General features: G+C 42.4%; 1 protein-coding gene across 1 annotated transcript in view; it reads left to right on the plus strand.

Moving 5' to 3' along the window:
- The first annotated feature begins 6,600 nt into the window (after positions 1 to 6,600).
- Positions 6,601 to 18,798, plus strand: part of LOC106587053 (C-Jun-amino-terminal kinase-interacting protein 1) — a 156,902-nt gene continuing 144,704 nt past the window's right edge. Inside the window, exon 1 of the mRNA XM_082969338.1 lies at positions 6,601 to 7,129. Coding sequence (XP_082825464.1) covers positions 7,007 to 7,129 — 123 coding nt within the window. The 5' untranslated portion in view covers positions 6,601 to 7,006. The remainder of the gene's footprint in view (positions 7,130 to 18,798) is intronic.

Below are 18,798 nucleotides of genomic sequence, written 5' to 3' on the forward strand. Positions count from 1 at the left end.
AGTGTAGTCTTCAGTAGTCTCACCTACAATGGGTCTAGCTTCGACTCCAGTGTGGCCTTGAGTTCATCATCCGTAAGTCCACAGGGGTCAGTCCTCTCTGGATCTTCCTTATTTTCTTCTTCCTGTGGGGACAGGAAATGACCAGGTATGATTGAAACTCACTGAAATCCCTTGACACAACTTTTACCATAACTGAGAAGTGTCTCTTAAAAACTCATTTCAGACCGCTGAGCATGACTAACTGGACAGGGTAAACACAGTCATGTTGATTATAATGCTAGTGTCACGACTTCCACCAAAGTCGGCCCCTCTCCGCGTTCGGCGGTTGACGTCACCGGCTTACTAGTTGCCACCGATCTATGTTTCCCTGTTCGTTTGCTTTTGTCTTTATTATTCACACCTGTTTTTGATTCCCTGATTATGTTCATTATTTAACCCTCTGGCTTCCCTGTTTGTCTTGTCCGTGATTGTTTCCTGTTTTGTGATATTTGGAGGTGTTTTCTCCTAACCCTATATTTGGATGTGGAAGAAGTTTGATTATGATTTTAGTAAACACGTTATTGTTTAGACTCATCCATGTGTCCTGCGCCTGACTTCGACACTTCTACTAAAGCATTACAGAATCACGGACCTTTAATATGGAGTCAGCAGGAGCAGCCAGCCCTCCTATTCCAGTAAAGGAGCGTGTCCAGCAGCACGCGATAATGTTACAGAATCTCGGGACAGCCATGGATCGCGTGCTGCAGACTATGGAGAGAGTGGAGAGAAGAGGATTTCCCTTCAACTCAACCATTCCACCACCACCCGCACCTCTTCATACACCCATGCCCACCATTCCGTCGTCAGTATCTGGTGGGATTCGGCTCTCGCTCCCGAGAGCGTATGACGGAACAGCCGCCGGGTGCCAGGGGTTCCTACTCCAGCTGGAGCTCTACCTGGCGGCTGTCCAGCCGGCACCTTCGGGAAGCGAGAGAGTGAGTGCTCTCATCTCCTGTCTGACTGGTAAAGCCCTAGAGTGGGCCAACGCCATCTGGGGAGAGGAAGGCCCAACTCTGGATAATTACGAGGACTTCTCCCGCCGCTTTCGGGCAGTATTTGATCATCCACCAGAAGGGAAAGCGGCGGGAGAGTGCTTGTTTCAGTTAAGACAGGGGATGAGGAGCGCTCAGGAGTTTGCACTGGACTTTACAACTCTGGCGGCGGGTGCGGGATGGAATGATCGGGCCCTGATCGACCACTACAGGTGTGGTTTGCGTGAGGACGTTCGTAGGGAGTTAGCCTGCAGGGACACCACCCTCCACCTGGACCAGCTGGTGGACTTATCGATCCGGCTGGATAACCTTTTGGCCTCCCGTGGACGTCCGGATCGGGGTCCGTTGGTTCCATCCCCCTGCCCCTTAGACCCAACACCTATGGAGTTGGGAGGGGCTGGTACGAGGGAGACCGGAGGGGGAACCAGTCCATGCACTAGAGGTGACCGCAGAGGGCACACTGCTGGTCGGTGCTGGGGAGGTTCTCCAGGAAGTCGGGGTGGTAGGCGGAACACTGGCGGTTCATCTCAGGTGAGTAGGCACACGACTCACCCAGACCCCCCTGTTGCTCACGTGGTTATCTATAGGATTTCCGGGGTTTTCCCCGCATAAGGCGCTAGTAGATTCAGGTGCAGCTGGGAACTTTATGGATCGGTCTTGGCCCATAGATTAGGGATTCCTATTGTTCCCATTGATGTTCCCTTCCCTGTACATGCCCCAGATAGTCAAGACCATGGTGATTGCCTACGGAGCTGTGAAGGGAACGGCACCTCCATACCTTCAGGCTCTGATCAGGCCCTACACCCAAACAAGGGCACTGCGTTCATCCACCTCTGGCCTGCTGGCCCCCCTACCTCTGAGGAAGCACAGTTCCCGCTCAGCCCAGTCAAAACTGTTCGCTGCTCTGGCACCCCAATGGTGGAACAAGCTCCCTCACGACGCCAGGACAGCGGAGTCAATCACCACCTTCCGGGAGACACCTGAAACCCCACCTCTTTAAGGAATACCTAGGATAGGATAAAGTAATCCTTCTAACCCCCCCCCCCCTTAAAAGATTTAGATGCACTATTGTAAAGTCGTTGTTCCACTGGATATCATAAGGTGAATGCACCAATTTGTAAGTCGCTCTGGATAAGAGCGTCTGCTAAATGACTTAAATGTAATGTAAATGTAGGTCACTCTCATAACAGCCACGTTGTATTCCTTCCCTTCTCTTCGCTTGTGGACATCAGCTGTATGTGACCAAACAAAAAAACCTTTCCAAGACAACCCGCTACACACAGCCTACATCGTCATAGTCATAGTCCGCATAGCTAATAGAACTAACACATTAGTAAACCCGCTACAATCATGCAGTAACGTTAGTGTACAGTCAGTAAGCTGTGAAACCGGCGGGCCCCAGTGGCAAAAAAAGTGTTATACCAGAAGCTTACCTTGACTTGGAAGAGTTCCAGTGTTGTGTTGGAAAGTCATAGCCAGCTAGCTAACATAGCTTCCCTCTGTTTGAGTGTGGGGGTGTTCCAGGAAGGCTAAACCAGATAGCTGCATTTGCTTGCTTCTCCTTCATTTTGGAAGAAATGAATTTGTCTTTCTTTCTGAGTCAATTACTCACCACATTTTATACATTGCAGTGCTAGCTACCTGAAGCTTATGCTTTCAGTACTAGATTAATTCTCTGATCCTTTGATTGGGTGGACAACATGTCAGTTCATGCTGCAAGAGCTCTGATAGCCTGGATGGAGTCCTCCGGAAGTTATCATAATTACTGTGTAAGTCTATGGAAGGGGGTGAGAACCATGAGGCTCCTAGGTTTTGTATTGAAGTCATTGTACCCAGAGGAGGACGGAAGCTAGCTGTCCTCCGGCTATACCATGGTGCTACCCTACAGAGTGCTGTTGAGGCTACTGTATACCTTCTTTGCAAAATAGTGTGTTTTAATCAGCTATTAGGCAACGTGATTATATTTAATATAGTTTTATCTTAAACGTATAACTGTAAAATGTTTTACAATTACATTTTTTATGTATTTCACTGAGGAGGATGGTCCTCCCCTTCCTCCTCTGAGGAGCCTCCAGTGGTATAAATGTACAAATGACATACCTTACAGGGAACCATGACAGTGGCAAACGTTTGTACCATGTTAGGAACAAATCGAAACCTTCATTTTCTGAGACTGTATGGCTAGATCTGAAAACAGCAGTTGGTGGAGGGCATCCCTAAAACATTGAAAAGTTAGTTACGTTTGCTGCTGAAAAGTGGGCCAAATTGCCAGTAGAAAGGTGCAGCAAGCTCAATGATGGCTACAAAAAGATTTTGTCTGCAGTTATCTTGGCCAAAGGCTGTGAAACCCAATACTAGCTTCGGGCTGCCAATCATTTTGTCCATGCCATTTGCCTTTATTTTATAAATAAAAAATGTAAATGTAAGTTTACAAAAATAAAATGGTTTGCTTTAATTAACATTTAGCTTATAAATGCTTCATAAAGCCTTCATAATGCCTTCATGAGCACTACATAAATGTTCTACAAAGCATCTATAACTTTATGTCATGCTTTTTAAAGGATTCATAAATGTGGCTTAACTGTGTGACATAATCACCAATGTCAAATGTGACATAACCCACTATGTCGAATATGATACAATTTTATTTTTCACATGTGGCAAATACCTTATCGTGAAATGTTTACTTACAAGCCCTTAACCAAAAAGAGTTTAAAAATAGTTTTTAAAAAGTAAGTAATAAATATGTTCTAAATAAACTAAAGGAAAAATAGTAACACAATAAAATAACAATAACAAGGCGATATACAAGGGGTACCCCGTAGTCAATGTGCAGGGGTACGAGTTAGTCAAGGTAATTGAGGTAATACTGTATGTAGGGTGGCAGGTAGCCTAGTGGTTAGAGCGTTGGGCCAGTAACCGAAAGGTTGCTAGATGGAATCCTCAAGCTGCCAAGGTAAGAATCTGTCGTTCTGCCCCTGAACAACCCACTGTTCCTAGGCCGTCATTGTAAATAAGAATTTGTTCTTAACTGACTTGCCTAGTTAAATAAAGGTTAACTAATAATACATATTAAAGGCTTTATAAGCTACTTACACATTCACAAATAATATTTTGGATTTATTATCTATGCTGATCAATCAGAATTTCATCCCGAAGTGCCTAAATGCAGACTCGTTGCTCACCACTGTCTCTCTTCTGGTTCAGGCTCTGTCTCTGTCTCTGGCCCAATCTGTGCCTTCTCAAGACCTTCTGCCTGAGTCTCAGTGACTGGCTCACTAGTACTAACAGTTCATTTTCCAAATATAATACACTGCTCAAAAAAATAAAGGGAACACTAAAATAACACATCCTAGATCTGAATGAATGCAATAATCTTATTAAATACTTTTTTCTTTACATAGTTGAATGTGCTGACAACAAAATCACACAAAAATAATCAATGGAAATCCAATTTATCAACCCATGGAGGTCTGGATTTGGAGTCACACTCAAAATTAAAGTGGAAAACCACACTACAGGCTGATCCAACTTTGATGTAATGTCCTTAAAACAAGTCAAAATGAGGCTCAGTAGTGTGTGTGGCCTCCACGTGCCTGTATGACCTCCCTACAACGCCTGGGCATGCTCCTGATGAGGTGGCGGATGGTCTCCTGAGGGATCTCCTCCCAGACCTGGACTAAAGCATCCGCCAACTCCTGGACAGTCTGTGGTGCAACGTGGCGTTGGTGGATGGAGCGAGACATGATGTCCCAGATGTGCTCAATTGGATTCAGGTCTGCGGAACGGGCGGGCCAGTCCATAGCATCAATGCCTTCCTCTTGCAGGAACTGCTGACACACTCCAGCCACATGAGGTCTAGCATTGTCTTGCATTAGGAGGAACCCAGGGCCAACCGCACCAGCATATGGTCTCACAAGGGGTCTGAGGATCTCATCTCGGTACCTAATGGCAGTCAGGCTACCTCTGGCGAGCACATGGACGGCTGTGCGGCCCCCCAAAGAAATGCCACCCCACACCATGACTGACCCACCGCCAAACCGGTCATGCTGGAGGATGTTGCAGGCAGCAGAACGTTCTCCACAGCGTCTCCAGACTCTGTCACGTCTGTCACATGTGCTCAGTGTGAACCTGCTTTCATCTGTGAAGAGCACAGGGCGCCAGTGGCGAATTTGCCAATCTTGGTGTTCTCTGGCAAATGCCAAACATCCTGCACGGTGTTGGGCTGTAAGCACAACCCCCACCTGTGGACGTCGGGCCCTCATACCACCCTCATGGAGTCTGTTTCTGACTGTTTGAGCAGACACATGCACATTTGTGGCCTGCTGGAGGTCATTTTGCAGGGCTCTGGCAGTGCTTCTCCTGCTCCTCCTTGCACAAAGGCGGAGGTAGCGGTCCTGCTGCTGGGTTTTTTCCCTCCTACGGCCTCCTCCACGTCTCCTGATGTACTGGCCTGTCTCCTGGTAGCGCTTCCATGCTCTGGACACTACGCTGACAGACACAGCAAACCTTCTTGCCACAGCTCGCATTGATGTGCCATCCTGGATGAGCTGCACTACCTGAGCCACATGTGTAGGTTGTAGACTCCGTCTCATGCTACCACTAGAGTGAAAGCACCGCCAGCATTCAAAAGTGACCAAAACATCAGCCAGGAAGCATAGGAACTGAGAAGTGGTCTGTGGTCCCCACCTGCAGAACCACTCCTTTATTTGGCGTGTCTTGCTAATTGCCTATAATTTCCACCTGTTGTCTATTCCATTTGCACAACAGCATGTGAAATTTATTGTCAATCAGTGTTGCTTCCTAAGTGGACAGTTTGATTTCACAGAAGTGTGATTGACTTGGAGTTACATTGTGTTGTTTAAGTGTTCCCTTTCTTTTTTTGAGCAGTATATATTACTTATATTGTATAAAGCAGTTACAGGAGGTTATTAGAATGAAGTAGAAGTTTAGATAGACATTATATTCACAAATGTATTCATGGTCACCTTACCGTAGCTTCCAATCTTGGCCTCTTGCTTTGAGAGGTAAAGAATTAAATGATTTTGCCTTTGTCCTTGGTTTCTCTGTCAAAATATGAACAAGAGCTAACTAACTCCCCTGTAAGGTGTACTAAGAGCATTGTCTGCTGAAGTGATGTACCTCAAAGCTCTTAGACTTGTCCAACAACTAAAAGGTAATCAAAACAATTATTTGTCACATGCGCCGAATACAACAGGTGATTTTTTTTCTTCCTTTAAATAACCAAACCAAAGTATTCTCTGATTAACTTAGATCATAGATTATGTGAAATTATATTGTCAAAATAATATGCTGCTTCCAGCTAGGAAGCAGGTACATATACACAACATTTAATATTTCAACAATATACATGGTGCTTGGTATGCCTTTGTTCAGTAAAATATGACTAACACACACACAGTTTTGTAGAAGGCATGGAGGTGGCATGAAAGTCAGGGTTAATGGAGTGTACACCCCCCCCCCCCACTCCTCCCCCATCTGGAGATGAAGCAGATCCTCCTGTCTCCTTTCATCCATCTTGTTTAGAGCAAAAGGGAGAGAGGAGAAAAAGAGGAAAGGGAGAGAAGATGAGAATAACCCAAGCATGATCGATCTGCTCCATGAATAATTGAAGAGGGATGTGTTTTGGAGAGTTCTGTTCTCAGCCCAGCCAAGCCCAGCTCTCCTACAATGATGTATCTTTCTACTCCTGCTTGTGCCACAGGGAAGCAGTTCCCTGCAGTGCACCTCTCGCATAGTAAATCTGATGTACATCCGGGACAGTGTAAACACTGATGACTCGAAAAAGGCTCTCAGTGGGAGAGGAGCAGAGAGAAGTCGGGTATCTAATAGAACTTTGCGCTGGCTGCTCCTGCCGCTGCTAACAACGATACTCCTATATTCCCATTCTGGGCTCAGGAACATTTAGTGCGACAGGAGGAAGGAGGGATAACCAGAGCAGGGCTTTGAATCATATGCCTAACCTATCGACCCAGCTGAGTGCACCTCCTCCTATCCTCTGTGAATGCCCTCACTTGCAGCATGGACTCCGGAGGGGAAAGAGAGGAAGGGTGGATGGAAGACCAGTGGGAGAAATGGTAGGGCAACACAACATCTTTTTCCTATCCTAGGTGCTTACCACACTGGCCGAAACCTAGTGGAGGGCTGGGTGACCTTGTGTGTGTATGTAACTGCTGAAAATCTGTCGCTCCCTATGCTTCGCCCAGTGTTGCAGCATAGGACAGAGATGCCCTTGAAGTAGAGCGGATGCATAGGAGAGAGGCAGAGAGAGAAGACAGCGAGAGAGTGGAGGTTGTACTATAGGTAGATGTAGTAGTTTTTATCATATAAGACACATGTAATATAACTCTTGGGAGAATAAGAATACAGAATATGATGATTTCACCAGGATGCTGGTATGTTGAAAGCACAGACTTGCTGCCTCTGTGTTTGTTGTCGTACGGTCTTGGATGTAAAGGTGACCCATTAGATGGGACTGTCCTTACGATGCACACCAAATGTGAGCAGCAAAGGTTGATGAATGAACGATATGCCTGATTTGGGATTAAGATGTAAATTAGCAGGAGAGAGAGGCAGGCTGATGTGGCTGTATTAATGAATCAATCATGTGTCTAATGCTTAACATGGAGAAGCCATAAGTGGCATAATTTAATCAGCAAATGAAGGAAGATTCACAGCCATATATGATGTCAGTAAATCACCCTAAGCAGATTCACGGATCTTCTTACTGTGTTATGGTTTATTATAAATCTTACAGGCTTTGGGGTTTTGCTCGATTTCGTGTTCGATTAAATTTTACATTTCGAGGTTGGTTCTGATTGGGCGTGGCTGGCCCTGATTGGAATTATCCTTATTGGTCAGGATGTGTTCAAATCAGAATAATATGCTGCTCCTGCTTCTAGCACAATATTTACACAACATTTTATATTTAAACAATATGCATGGTGCTTGGTACGCCTTCTGTGTTCAATTGAATATGACTAACACACACACACACAGTTTTGTAGAAGGCATGAAGGTGGCATGAAGGTCAGGGTTAATGGAGTGTACACCTTACCGTGAAATGCTTACTACAAGCCCTTAACCAACAATGCAGTTCAAGAAATAAGCATTTCGCTACACGCGCAATAACATCTGCTAATCATGTGTCTGTGACAAATAAAATTTGATTTGATTTGAATGGAGTTAACAAAATATTTACTAAATAGACTAGAGAGAAAAAAAGGTATTAACCTGTTGGGTCTAGGGGGCAGCATTTGCACGTCTGGATAAAAAAAATGTACCCGATTTAATCTGGTTACTAATCCTACCCAGTAACTAGAATATGCATATACTTATTATATATGGATAGAAAACACTCTAAAGTTTCTAAAACTGTTTGAATGGTGTCTGTGAGTATAACAGAACTCATTTGGCAGGCAAAACCCTGAGACATTTTCTGACAGGAAGTGGATACCTGATGTGTTGTATTGACTTTAAACCTATCCCATTGAAAAACACAGGGGCTTAGGAATATTTTGGCACTTCCTATTGCTTCCACTAGATGTCACCAGCCTTTACAAAGTGTTTTGAGTCTTCTGGAGGGAGATCTGACCGAACAAGAGCCATGGAACGATGATGTCCCATTAGACACCTGGCGCGCGAGTTCATGTTGGGTACCCTCGTTCCAATACGTTATAAAAGAGTATGCATTCGTCCACCTTGAATATTATTCATGTTCTGGTTAAAAAAGGCCCTAATGATTTATGCTATACAACGTTTGACATGTTTGAATGAACGGAAATATATTTTTTCCCCTCGTTCATGACGAGAAGTCCGGCTGGCTTACATCATGTGCTAACGAGACGGAGATTTTTGGACATAAATGATGAGCTTTTTTGAACAAAACTACATTCGTTATGGACCTGTGATACCTGGAAGTGACATCTGATGAAGAGAATCAAAGGTAATGGATTATTTACATAGTATTTTCGATTTTAGATCTCCCCAACATGACGTCTAGTCTGTATCGCAACGCGTATTTTTCTGGGCGCAGTGCTCAGATTATTGCAAAGTGTGATTTCCCAGTAAGGTTATTTTTAAATCTGGCAAGTTGATTGCGTTCAAGATATGTAAATCTATAATTCTTTAAATGACAATATAATATTTTACCAATGTTTTCTAATTTTAATTATTTAATTTCTGACGCTGACTTGACTGCCGGTTATTGGAGGGAAACGATTTCCTCAACATCAATGCCATAGTAAAACGCTGTTTTTGGATATAAATATGAACTTGATAGAACTAAAAATGCATGCATTGTCTAACATAATGTCCTAGGAGTGTCATCTGATGGAGATTGTAAAAGGTTAGTGCATCATTTTAGCTGGTTTTATGGTTTTGGTGACCCTGTCTTTGACTTGACAAAACATTACACACAACTCTTGTAAATGTACTGTCCTAACATACTCTAAATTTATGCTTTCGCCGTAAAACCTTTTTGAAATCGTAAAACGTGGTTAGATTAAGGAGATGTTTAACTTTCAAATGGTGTAAAATAGTTGTATTTTTGAAAAATTTGAATTTTGACATTTATTTGGATTCAAATTTGCCGCTCTTGAAATGCACCTGCTGTTGATGGAGTGCACCACGGGTGGCACGCTAGCGTCCCACCTAGCCCCAAGAGGTTAAAACAATAATACAAAAGTAACACAAGAAAATTACATAACAATAACGAGGCTATATACAGTACCGAGTACAATGTGCGGGGGTACAGGTTAGTCGAGGTAATTTGTAAAGTGACTATGCATAGATAATAAACAGCGAGTAGCAGCACTGTAAAAACAAAGAGGGGGGAGGGGTAATCAATGTAAATAATCCAGGGTGGCCATTTTATTAATTGTTCAGCAGTTTTATGGCTTGGGGGTAGAAGCTGTTAAAGAGCCATTTGGTCCTAGACTTGGCGCTCCGGTACTGCTTGCCGTGCGGTAGCAGAGAGAACAGTCTATGACTTGGGTGACTGGAGTCTTTGACAATTTTTGGAGCCTTCCTCTAACACACCTAGTATATAGGTACTGGATGTCAAAAAGCTTGGCCCCAGTAAGGTACCGGGCTGTACGCACTGCCCTCTGCAGCGCCTTATGGTCAGATGCCGATCAGTTGCCATACCAGGCGGTGATGCAACCTGTCTGGATGCTCTCGATGGTGCATTTGTAGAACTTTTAGAAGATCTGGGGACCGATGACAAATCTTTTGGAGGCCCATGACAAGTCTCCTGATGGGGAAAAGGTGTTGTCGTGCCCTCTTCACAACTGTCTTGGTGTGTTTGGACCATGATAGTTCATTGGTGATGTGGACACCAAGGAACTTGAAACTGCCGACGAGATCCACCTTAAACCCATCAACGTTAATGGGGGACTGTTCGGCACTCCTTTTCCTATAGTCCATGATCAGATCCTTTGTCTTAATCACATTGAGAGAGGTTGTCCTGGCACCACACAGCCTGGTCTCCGACCTCCTCCCTATAGGCTCCTCCCATCATTGTCGGTGATCAGGCACTGACACTTTTGTGTCGTCAGCAAACTTAATTATGGTGTTGGAGTTGTGCTTGGCCACGCGGTCTTGGATGAACAGGGAGTATAGAATGGAATAAACCACGCACCTCTGAGGGGCCCCAGTGTTGAGGATCAGCTTGGCAGATGTGTTGTTGGCTACCCTTACCACCTGGGGGCGGCTGTCAGAAAGTCCAGGATCCAGTTGCAGAGGGAGGTGTTTAGTCCCAGGGTCCTTAGCTTCATGTGGGCACTATGGTGTTGAACGCTGAGCTGTAGTCAATGAACAGCATTCTCACACAGGTGTTCCTTTTGTCCAGGTGGGAAACGGCAGTGTGGAGTGTGATTGAGATTGCATCATCTGTGGATCTGTTGGGGCGTTATGCGAATTGGAGTGGGTCTGGGGTTTCTGGCATGATGGTGTTGATGTGAGCCATGACCAGCCTTTCAAAGCAATTCATGGCTACCGACATGACTGTTACGAGTCGGTAGTCATTTAGGCAGGTTACCTCTGCTTTCTTGGGCACAGGGACTATGGTGGCCTGTTTGAAACATGTAGGTATTACAGAATCGGTCAGGGAGCGGTTGAAAATGTCAGTAAAGACACTTGCCAGTTGGTCCACGCATGCTTTGAGTACACATCCTGGTAATCCGTCTGGCCCCGTGACCTGTTTAAAGGTCTTACTCACATCATCTACGGAGGGTGTTATCACACGTTCGTTCGGAACAGCTGGTGCTCTCATGCATGTTTCAGTGTTGCTTGCCTCGAAGCAAGCATAAAAGGCATTTAGCTCGTCTGGTAGGCTCGCATCACTGGGCAGCTTGCGGCTGGGTTTCCCTTTGTAGTCTGCAATATTTTTCAAACCCTGCCACAGGGTTACTCAAAGCCAGTGGCATGTCATTGGTAAAGATTGAAAAAAGTAAGGGGCCTAGACAGCTGCCCTGGGAAATTCCTGATTCTACCTGGATTATGTTGGAGAGGCTTTCATTAAAGAACAACCTCTGTACTCTGTTAGACATGTAACTCTTTATCCACAATATAGCAGGGGGTGTAAAGCCATAACACAAATGTTTTTCCAGCAGCAGACGATGTCAAAGCCGCACTGAAGTCTAACAAAACAGCTCCCACAATCTTTTTGTCATCAATTTCTCTCAGCCAATCATTGGTTATTTGTGTAACTGCCATGCGTGTTGAATGCCCTTCCCTATAAGCGTGCTGAGAGTCTGTTGTCAATTTGTTTACTGTAAAATAGATTTGTATCTGGTCAAACAATTTTTTTTCTCCAAAAGTTTACTAAGGGTTGGTAATAGGCTGATTGGTTGGCTATTTGAGCCAGTAAAGGGGGCTTTACTATTCTTGGGTAGTAGAATGACTTTTGCTTCCCTCCAGGCCTGAGGGCACACACTTTCTTGTAGGCTTAGATTGAAGATATGGCAAATAGGAGTGGCAATATCCTCAGTCATTTTCCATCCAAGTTGTCAAACCCAGGGGGCTTGTTACTGTTGATAGACTACAAAAACATTTTCAACTCTTCCACACTCACTTAACGGAATTCAAAATTATAATGCTTGTCTTTCATAATTTGGTCAGTTACAGTACACTTGGATGTGTAGTGTCGTGACGTTGGTACCATTAATGCGATGCCGATTATTTTATCAAATCAATTACATACCACGTTCAATTACTACGCTACTAAGTGAATCATATAACAATTAATTAAGTAGTAATCTGGGGCACCACGGGAAAAGTTTATTTAATGAGTTACCATTTCCCGAATTGACTAAAAAAATGTCAGAATATCTCGATATGCTATCCAATCATTTGCTCCTCATATCTCAGTCTCATTCTGAACGTTGTAATATCCTATAAATCTGCATGAACCCTAGTCTCCATGATGAGTCAGCGATACACAAATTGGCTTAACTGTTTATTTACTAACTAACTAAATAATCATACAGAATTACATAAACACACAGGATAGATTATACATTGGTTACTAACATGATGCAATGAAAAGTCCCTAGTGGACTAACCCGATATGATGAAAGAGCGGGAGAAGAAGAGACAAAGGAATTATCATGCATACAGTTGAATAATATGCTCATCATAAATATGGATATTTAGCACCCTGACAACCGCTCATTCAGATTTAGAAATGCAACACATATTTACGCTTGTATGTCAATGTTGTCTCGCTCTCTTGAAAACACTCAATCCATCTATGGGGAGTAATTCGACAGAAAATCTCTGGTTGTGTAAGTCTCTGGTTGTCCACCAGAGGTCACCATGTCCTTTGTAGTTGTAGTAGGTTGTTCTCAGAGTGTCAGAACAGTTCTTCCCAAGGTGTACTGATGGGGGGTCACCTTGGGGTCATGATAGGGGCTGCACCAAATGACTGTATTATAATAATTGATTATGATTATGTTGTATTAATAGAAGGGGACGAGCTACAATACCCCTCCCCCACTACATTTATAGGGTCCTGGACTACAGATTAGCAATATATATATGCATTATAAGGTTTAATATTGTTCCACAGTTATTTTCTAGTCTCTGAGTCTGAGAGGTGTGTGCGTTATTGCAGTCAAAACAGGGTGTCTGTGAGAAAGCGCCTCAGAGCTAAAAGAGATTAATAGACACAGAACCCTGCAGGGGAGTGAAAGAGATAAGAGACTAGTCAGACATACCACTATAAAGCAACTTGGGGAGTGGGAAATTACTGCTGAGCCCTTAGAAAACACTGGAACTATTGTCTCTCCTGCAAGTTTGTATAACTGTATAAGCATGGGATTGGTCTCATGAGTAGAAGGTGTTGACATAGGCAGTTACATCACTAGGGGTTGACTGCAAGCATATTAAAGCAACTTGGACCCTTTCCTATTTTGCAGAATTTACTCGGAAACATGCGTGCTATGTTCCCATTGTCAACTTCTGTCTGCAGTTGCATTAATAAAGGTTTTTGATTGATTTACTTAACCTGTTGGGGCTAGGGGGCAGTATTTGCACGGCCGGATAAAAGATTACCCGATTTAAACTGGTTACTACTCTTGCCCAGAAATGAGAATATGCATATAATTAGTAGATTTTGATAGGACACACCCTAAAGTTTCTAAAACTGTTTGAATGGTGTCTGTGAGTATAACAGAACTCATATGGCAGGCCAAAACCTGAGAAGATTCCATACAGGAAGTGCCCTGTCTGACAATTCGTTCTCCTTCTGTGGCATCTCTATCGAAAATACAGCATCTGTGCTGTAACGTGACATTTTCTAAGGCTTCTATTGGCTCTCAGAAGGCGCCAGAAAGTGGAATGACGTCTCTCCAGTCTCTGGGCGAGAAACAGCAGGAGATTTTGTGAGTGGTCAGGCTGAGAACAGTGACACTGGAGATGCATGTTCATGTGAATTCTCCATGTTTTTCTTTCTCTCTTTGAATGAATACAACGTCGCCCGGTTAGAATATTATCGCTATTTTACGAGAAAAATCGCATAAAAATGGATTTTAAACAGCGTTTGAGATGCTTCGAAGTACGGTAATGGAATATTTTTTTATGTTTTGTCATGAAATGCACTCGCGCATCACCCTTCGGATACTGACCTGAACGCATGAACAAAACGGAGCTATTTCAATATAACTATGGATTATTTCAAACCAAAACAACATTTGTTGTTGAAGTAGAAGTCCTGGGAGTGCATTCTGATGAAGAACAGCAAAGGTAATCACATTTTTCTTATAGTAAATCTGAGTTTGGTGAGGGCCAAACTTGGTGGGTGTCAAATTAGCTAGCCGTGATGGCCGGGCCATCTACTCAGAATATTGCAAAATGTGCTTTCGCCGAAAAGCTATTTTAAAATCTGACATCGCGATTGCATAAAGGAGTTCTGTATCTATAATTCTTAAAATAATTATGTATTCTGTCAACGTTTATCATGAGTAATAAACATCCCACCTTGCCCAGGGAGGTTAAAGATATTGTCTGATTGCTGATTTCACCAATAAGCAAATGATTGACAAGGAACCTACACAAACATTTGTCAGAAGTGAGTGTCCACCCTGGTTGGAGGAGAATCTACACCATGGTGCCAGAGCTCCAAATTAAACAAGCTAAGTAGACACCTGTTTAATCTAAGTCTGTAATTAATTGACATTCACTGGTATGGTTTCCATCTAACAAGTAAGTGGCACCTCACTCACTCTAAAATATATACATACACTTTGAATATGACATAGTCGAATTCTAGATTGGAGAAATTACATAATGGCTATTGGTGAAATGCATGATTTCAATATATGATGAATGATTGCTGATTTTAATTTTGGGTAATAATGCAGCTACCATTACTGAATACTAGTTATTTTATTTTTTGAGAGGTGATTCAATAATAATCATCTATTTTATTTTGAGTGGTAATGCGGAGACCATTACTGAATACTAGTTATTTTGGTTTTGGAAAGGTGGTTCAGTAATAATCATCTCTTCTATTTTATTTCAGACGGTAATGCAGGCGACCATTACTGAATGCTAGTTATTTTATTTTGGAGAGGTGGTTCAGCGATAATCATCTATTTTATTTTGGGTAGTAATGCAGTGACCATTACTGAATACTAGTTAGTTTTGCAGAGGTGATTCAGCGATAATAATCTATTTTTATTTTGGGTAGTGATGCAGCGACCATTACTGAATACTGGTTATTTTTTATTTTGTAGAGGTAATTCGGTGACAATTACCCAGGCCACCTTTACCTATGGGAGGGTGGTTTATTTTTTATTTTTGTAGAAGTAATTCTGTGTGACATTTACCCAGTGAATGAGTTGAGTTGTTGATGAATAGTGCGTATGTTTCATTTGTTTGTTTGTCTGTGGATTATGGCAGGGTTTATTGGGTAATGGCCCAATGGTGGAATAAAAAGTTAGGAGTAGGAAAGAAGTTATTTGAATAAAAGGTTGAACGTTTGTTAGTGGCACTTTCCAACCATAGGACATTATAGGAAATGTACAACCCTTAGTATACCAGTAAAATGATTACAAGGAAGTTCTGTACAGATTTTCATAGAAAATTACTTTGTGATGCTATCACCAGGGGGCACTGGTGTATAACATATTACTGTTACTCTACACCCTTAAGATATAATATTAGGAATTGAAGTCGATCATGCGGTTGTCTCTTTGAGGCCCGTGTGTGAAATATATTTGAGTTTAGTAGAACCATTTACTATAGCTTGAATTAAGTGAGAGTAGAATTAGGATTATAGTATTACCCACTGTTGTTTAACCTCTTACATCTAGATGTTCTGCTAGTGGAACGCCTCGCCAATATCCAATGATAGGGCGTGGCGCGAATTACAAACTCCTCAAAAATCCCAAAACTTCAATTTTTCAAACATATGACTATTTTACACCATTTTAAAGACAAGACTCTCCTTTATCTAACCACATTGTCCGATTTCAAAAAGGCTTTACAACGAAAGCAAAACATTAGATTATGTCAGGAGAGTACCCAGCCAAAAATAATCAGACACCCATTTTTCAAGCTAGCATATAATGTCACAAAAACCAAAACCACAGCTAAATGCAGCACTAACCTTTGATGATCTTCATCAGATGACACTCCTAGGACATTATGTTATACAATACATGCATGTTTTGTTCAATCAAGTTCATATTTATATCAAAAAAACAGCTTTTTACATTAGCATGTGACGTTCAGAACTAGCATACCCACCGAAAACTTCCGGTGAATTTACTAAATTACTCACGATAAACGTTCACAAAAAACATAACAATTATTTTAAGAATTATAGATACAGAACTCCTTTATGCAATCGTGGTGTCCGATTTTAAAATAGCTTTTCGGTGAAAGCACATTTTGCAATATTCTGAGTAGATAGCCCGGCCATCACGGCTAGCTATTTTGACACCCACCAAGTTTGGCAATCACCAAACTCAGATTTACTATAAGAAAAATTGGATTACCTTTGCTGTTCTTCGTCAGAATGCACTCCCAGGACTTTTACTTCAACACCCAATGTTGTTTTGGTTCCAAATAATCCATAGTTATATCCAAATAGCTCCGTTTTGTTAGTGCGTTCAAATCACTATCCGAAGGGTGATGCGCCGGCGCGTTTCTTGACAAAGAATTTCAAAATATTCCATTACCGTACTTCGAAGCATGTCAAACGCTGTTTAAAATCAATTTTTATGCGATTTTTCTCGTAAAATAGCGATAATATTCCAACCGGGAGACTTTGTATCCATTCAAAACACTGAAAGAAGAAAATGGACTCTTCACATGCACTCGCGCACCAGTGTCATTGTTCTCAGAAGTACCACTCTCCAAAACCCCTACTATTTTTTTCCCAGAGACTGCAGAGTTATCATTCAACGTTCTGGCGCCTTCTGAGAGCCAATGAAAGCCTTAGAAAATGTCACGTTACAGCAGAGATCCTGTATTTTCGAAAAAGAGGCTACAGAAGGCCAAGAAATGGTCAGACAGGGCACTTCCCATATAGAATCTTCTCAGGTTTTGGCCTGCCATATGGTTCTGTTATACTCACAGACACCATTCAAACAGTTTTAGAAACTTTAGGGTGTTTTCTATCCAAATCTACTAATTATATGCATATTCTAGTTTCTGGGCAGGAGTAATGACCAGATTAAATCGGGTATGTTTTTTTATCTGGCCGTGAAAATACTGCCCCCTATCCCAAACAGGTTAACAGGAAGCCAGTGTAGGGAGGCTAGCACTGGAGTAATATGATCAATTTTTTTGGTTCTAGTCAGGATTCTAGCAGCCGTATTTAGCACTAACTGAAGTTTATTTTGTGCTTTATCCGGGTAGCCGGAAAGTAGAGCATTGCAGTAGACTAACCTAGAAGTAACAAAAGCATGGATTAATTTTTCTGCATCATTTTTGGACAGAAAGTTTTGGATTTTTGCAATGTTACATAGGTGGAAAAAAGCTGTCCTTGAAATTAGTCTTGATATGTTCGTCAAAAGAGAGATCAGGGTCCAGAGTAACGCCTAGATCCTTCACAGTTTTATTTGAGACGACTGTACAACCATCAAGATTAATTGTCAGATTCAACAGAAGATCTCTTTGTTTCTTGGGACCTAGAACAAGCATCTCTGCTTTGTCCAAGTTTAAAAGTACTAAGTTTGCAGCCATCCACTTCCTTATGTCTGAAACACAGGCTTCTAGCGGGGGTATTTTTGGGGCTTCACCATGTTTCATTGAAATGTACAGCTGTGTGTCATCCACATAGCAGTGAAAGTTAACATTACGTTTTCGAATGACATCCCCAAGAGGTAAAATATATAGTGATAACAATAGTGGTCCTAAAACGGATCCTTGAGGAACACCGAAATTTACAGTTGATTTGTTAGAGGACAAACCATTCACAGAGACAAATTGATATATTTCCGACAGATAAGATCTAAACCAGGCCAGAACTTGTCCGTGTAGACCAATTTGGATTTCCAATCTCGCCAAAAGAATGTGGTGATCGATGGTATCAAAAGCAGCACTAAGGTCTAGGAGCACGAGGACAGATGCAGAGTCTCGGTCTGACACCATAAAAAGTTAATTTACCACCTTCACAAGTGCAGTCTCAGTGCTATGATGTGGTCTAAAACCAGACTGAAGCATTCCGTATACATTGTTTGTCTTCAGGAAGGCAGCGAGTTGCTGCGCAACTGCTTTTTCTAAAATTGTATAGGGGAATGGAAGATTCGATATGGGCCGATAGTTTTTTATATTTTCTGGGTCAAGGTTTGGCTTTTTCAAGAGAGGCTTTATTACTGACACTTTTAGTGAGTTTGGTACACATCCGGTGGATAGAGAGCCGTTTATTATGTTCAACATAGGAGGGCCAAGCAAAGGAAGCAGCTCTTTCAGTAGTTTAGTTGGAATAGGGTCCAGTATGCAGCTTGAAGGTTTAGAGGCCATGATTATTTTCATTATTGTGTCAAGAGATATAGTATTAAAACACTTCAGTATCTTACTTGATCCTAGGTCCTGGCAGAGTTGTGTAGACTCAGGACAACTGAGCTTAAGAGGAATACGCAGATTTAAAGAGGAGTCCGTAATTTGCTTTCTAATGATCATGATCTTTTCCACAAAGAAGTTCATGAATTTATTACTGCTTAAGTGAAAGCCATCCTCTCTTGGGGAATGCTGCTTTTTAGTTAGCTTTGCGACAGTATCAAAAAGAAATGTA

This window comes from Salmo salar, chromosome 26, assembly GCF_965601325.2.
Source record: "Salmo salar chromosome 26, fSalSal1, whole genome shotgun sequence".
Taxonomy (NCBI): Eukaryota; Metazoa; Chordata; class Actinopteri; order Salmoniformes; family Salmonidae; genus Salmo; species Salmo salar.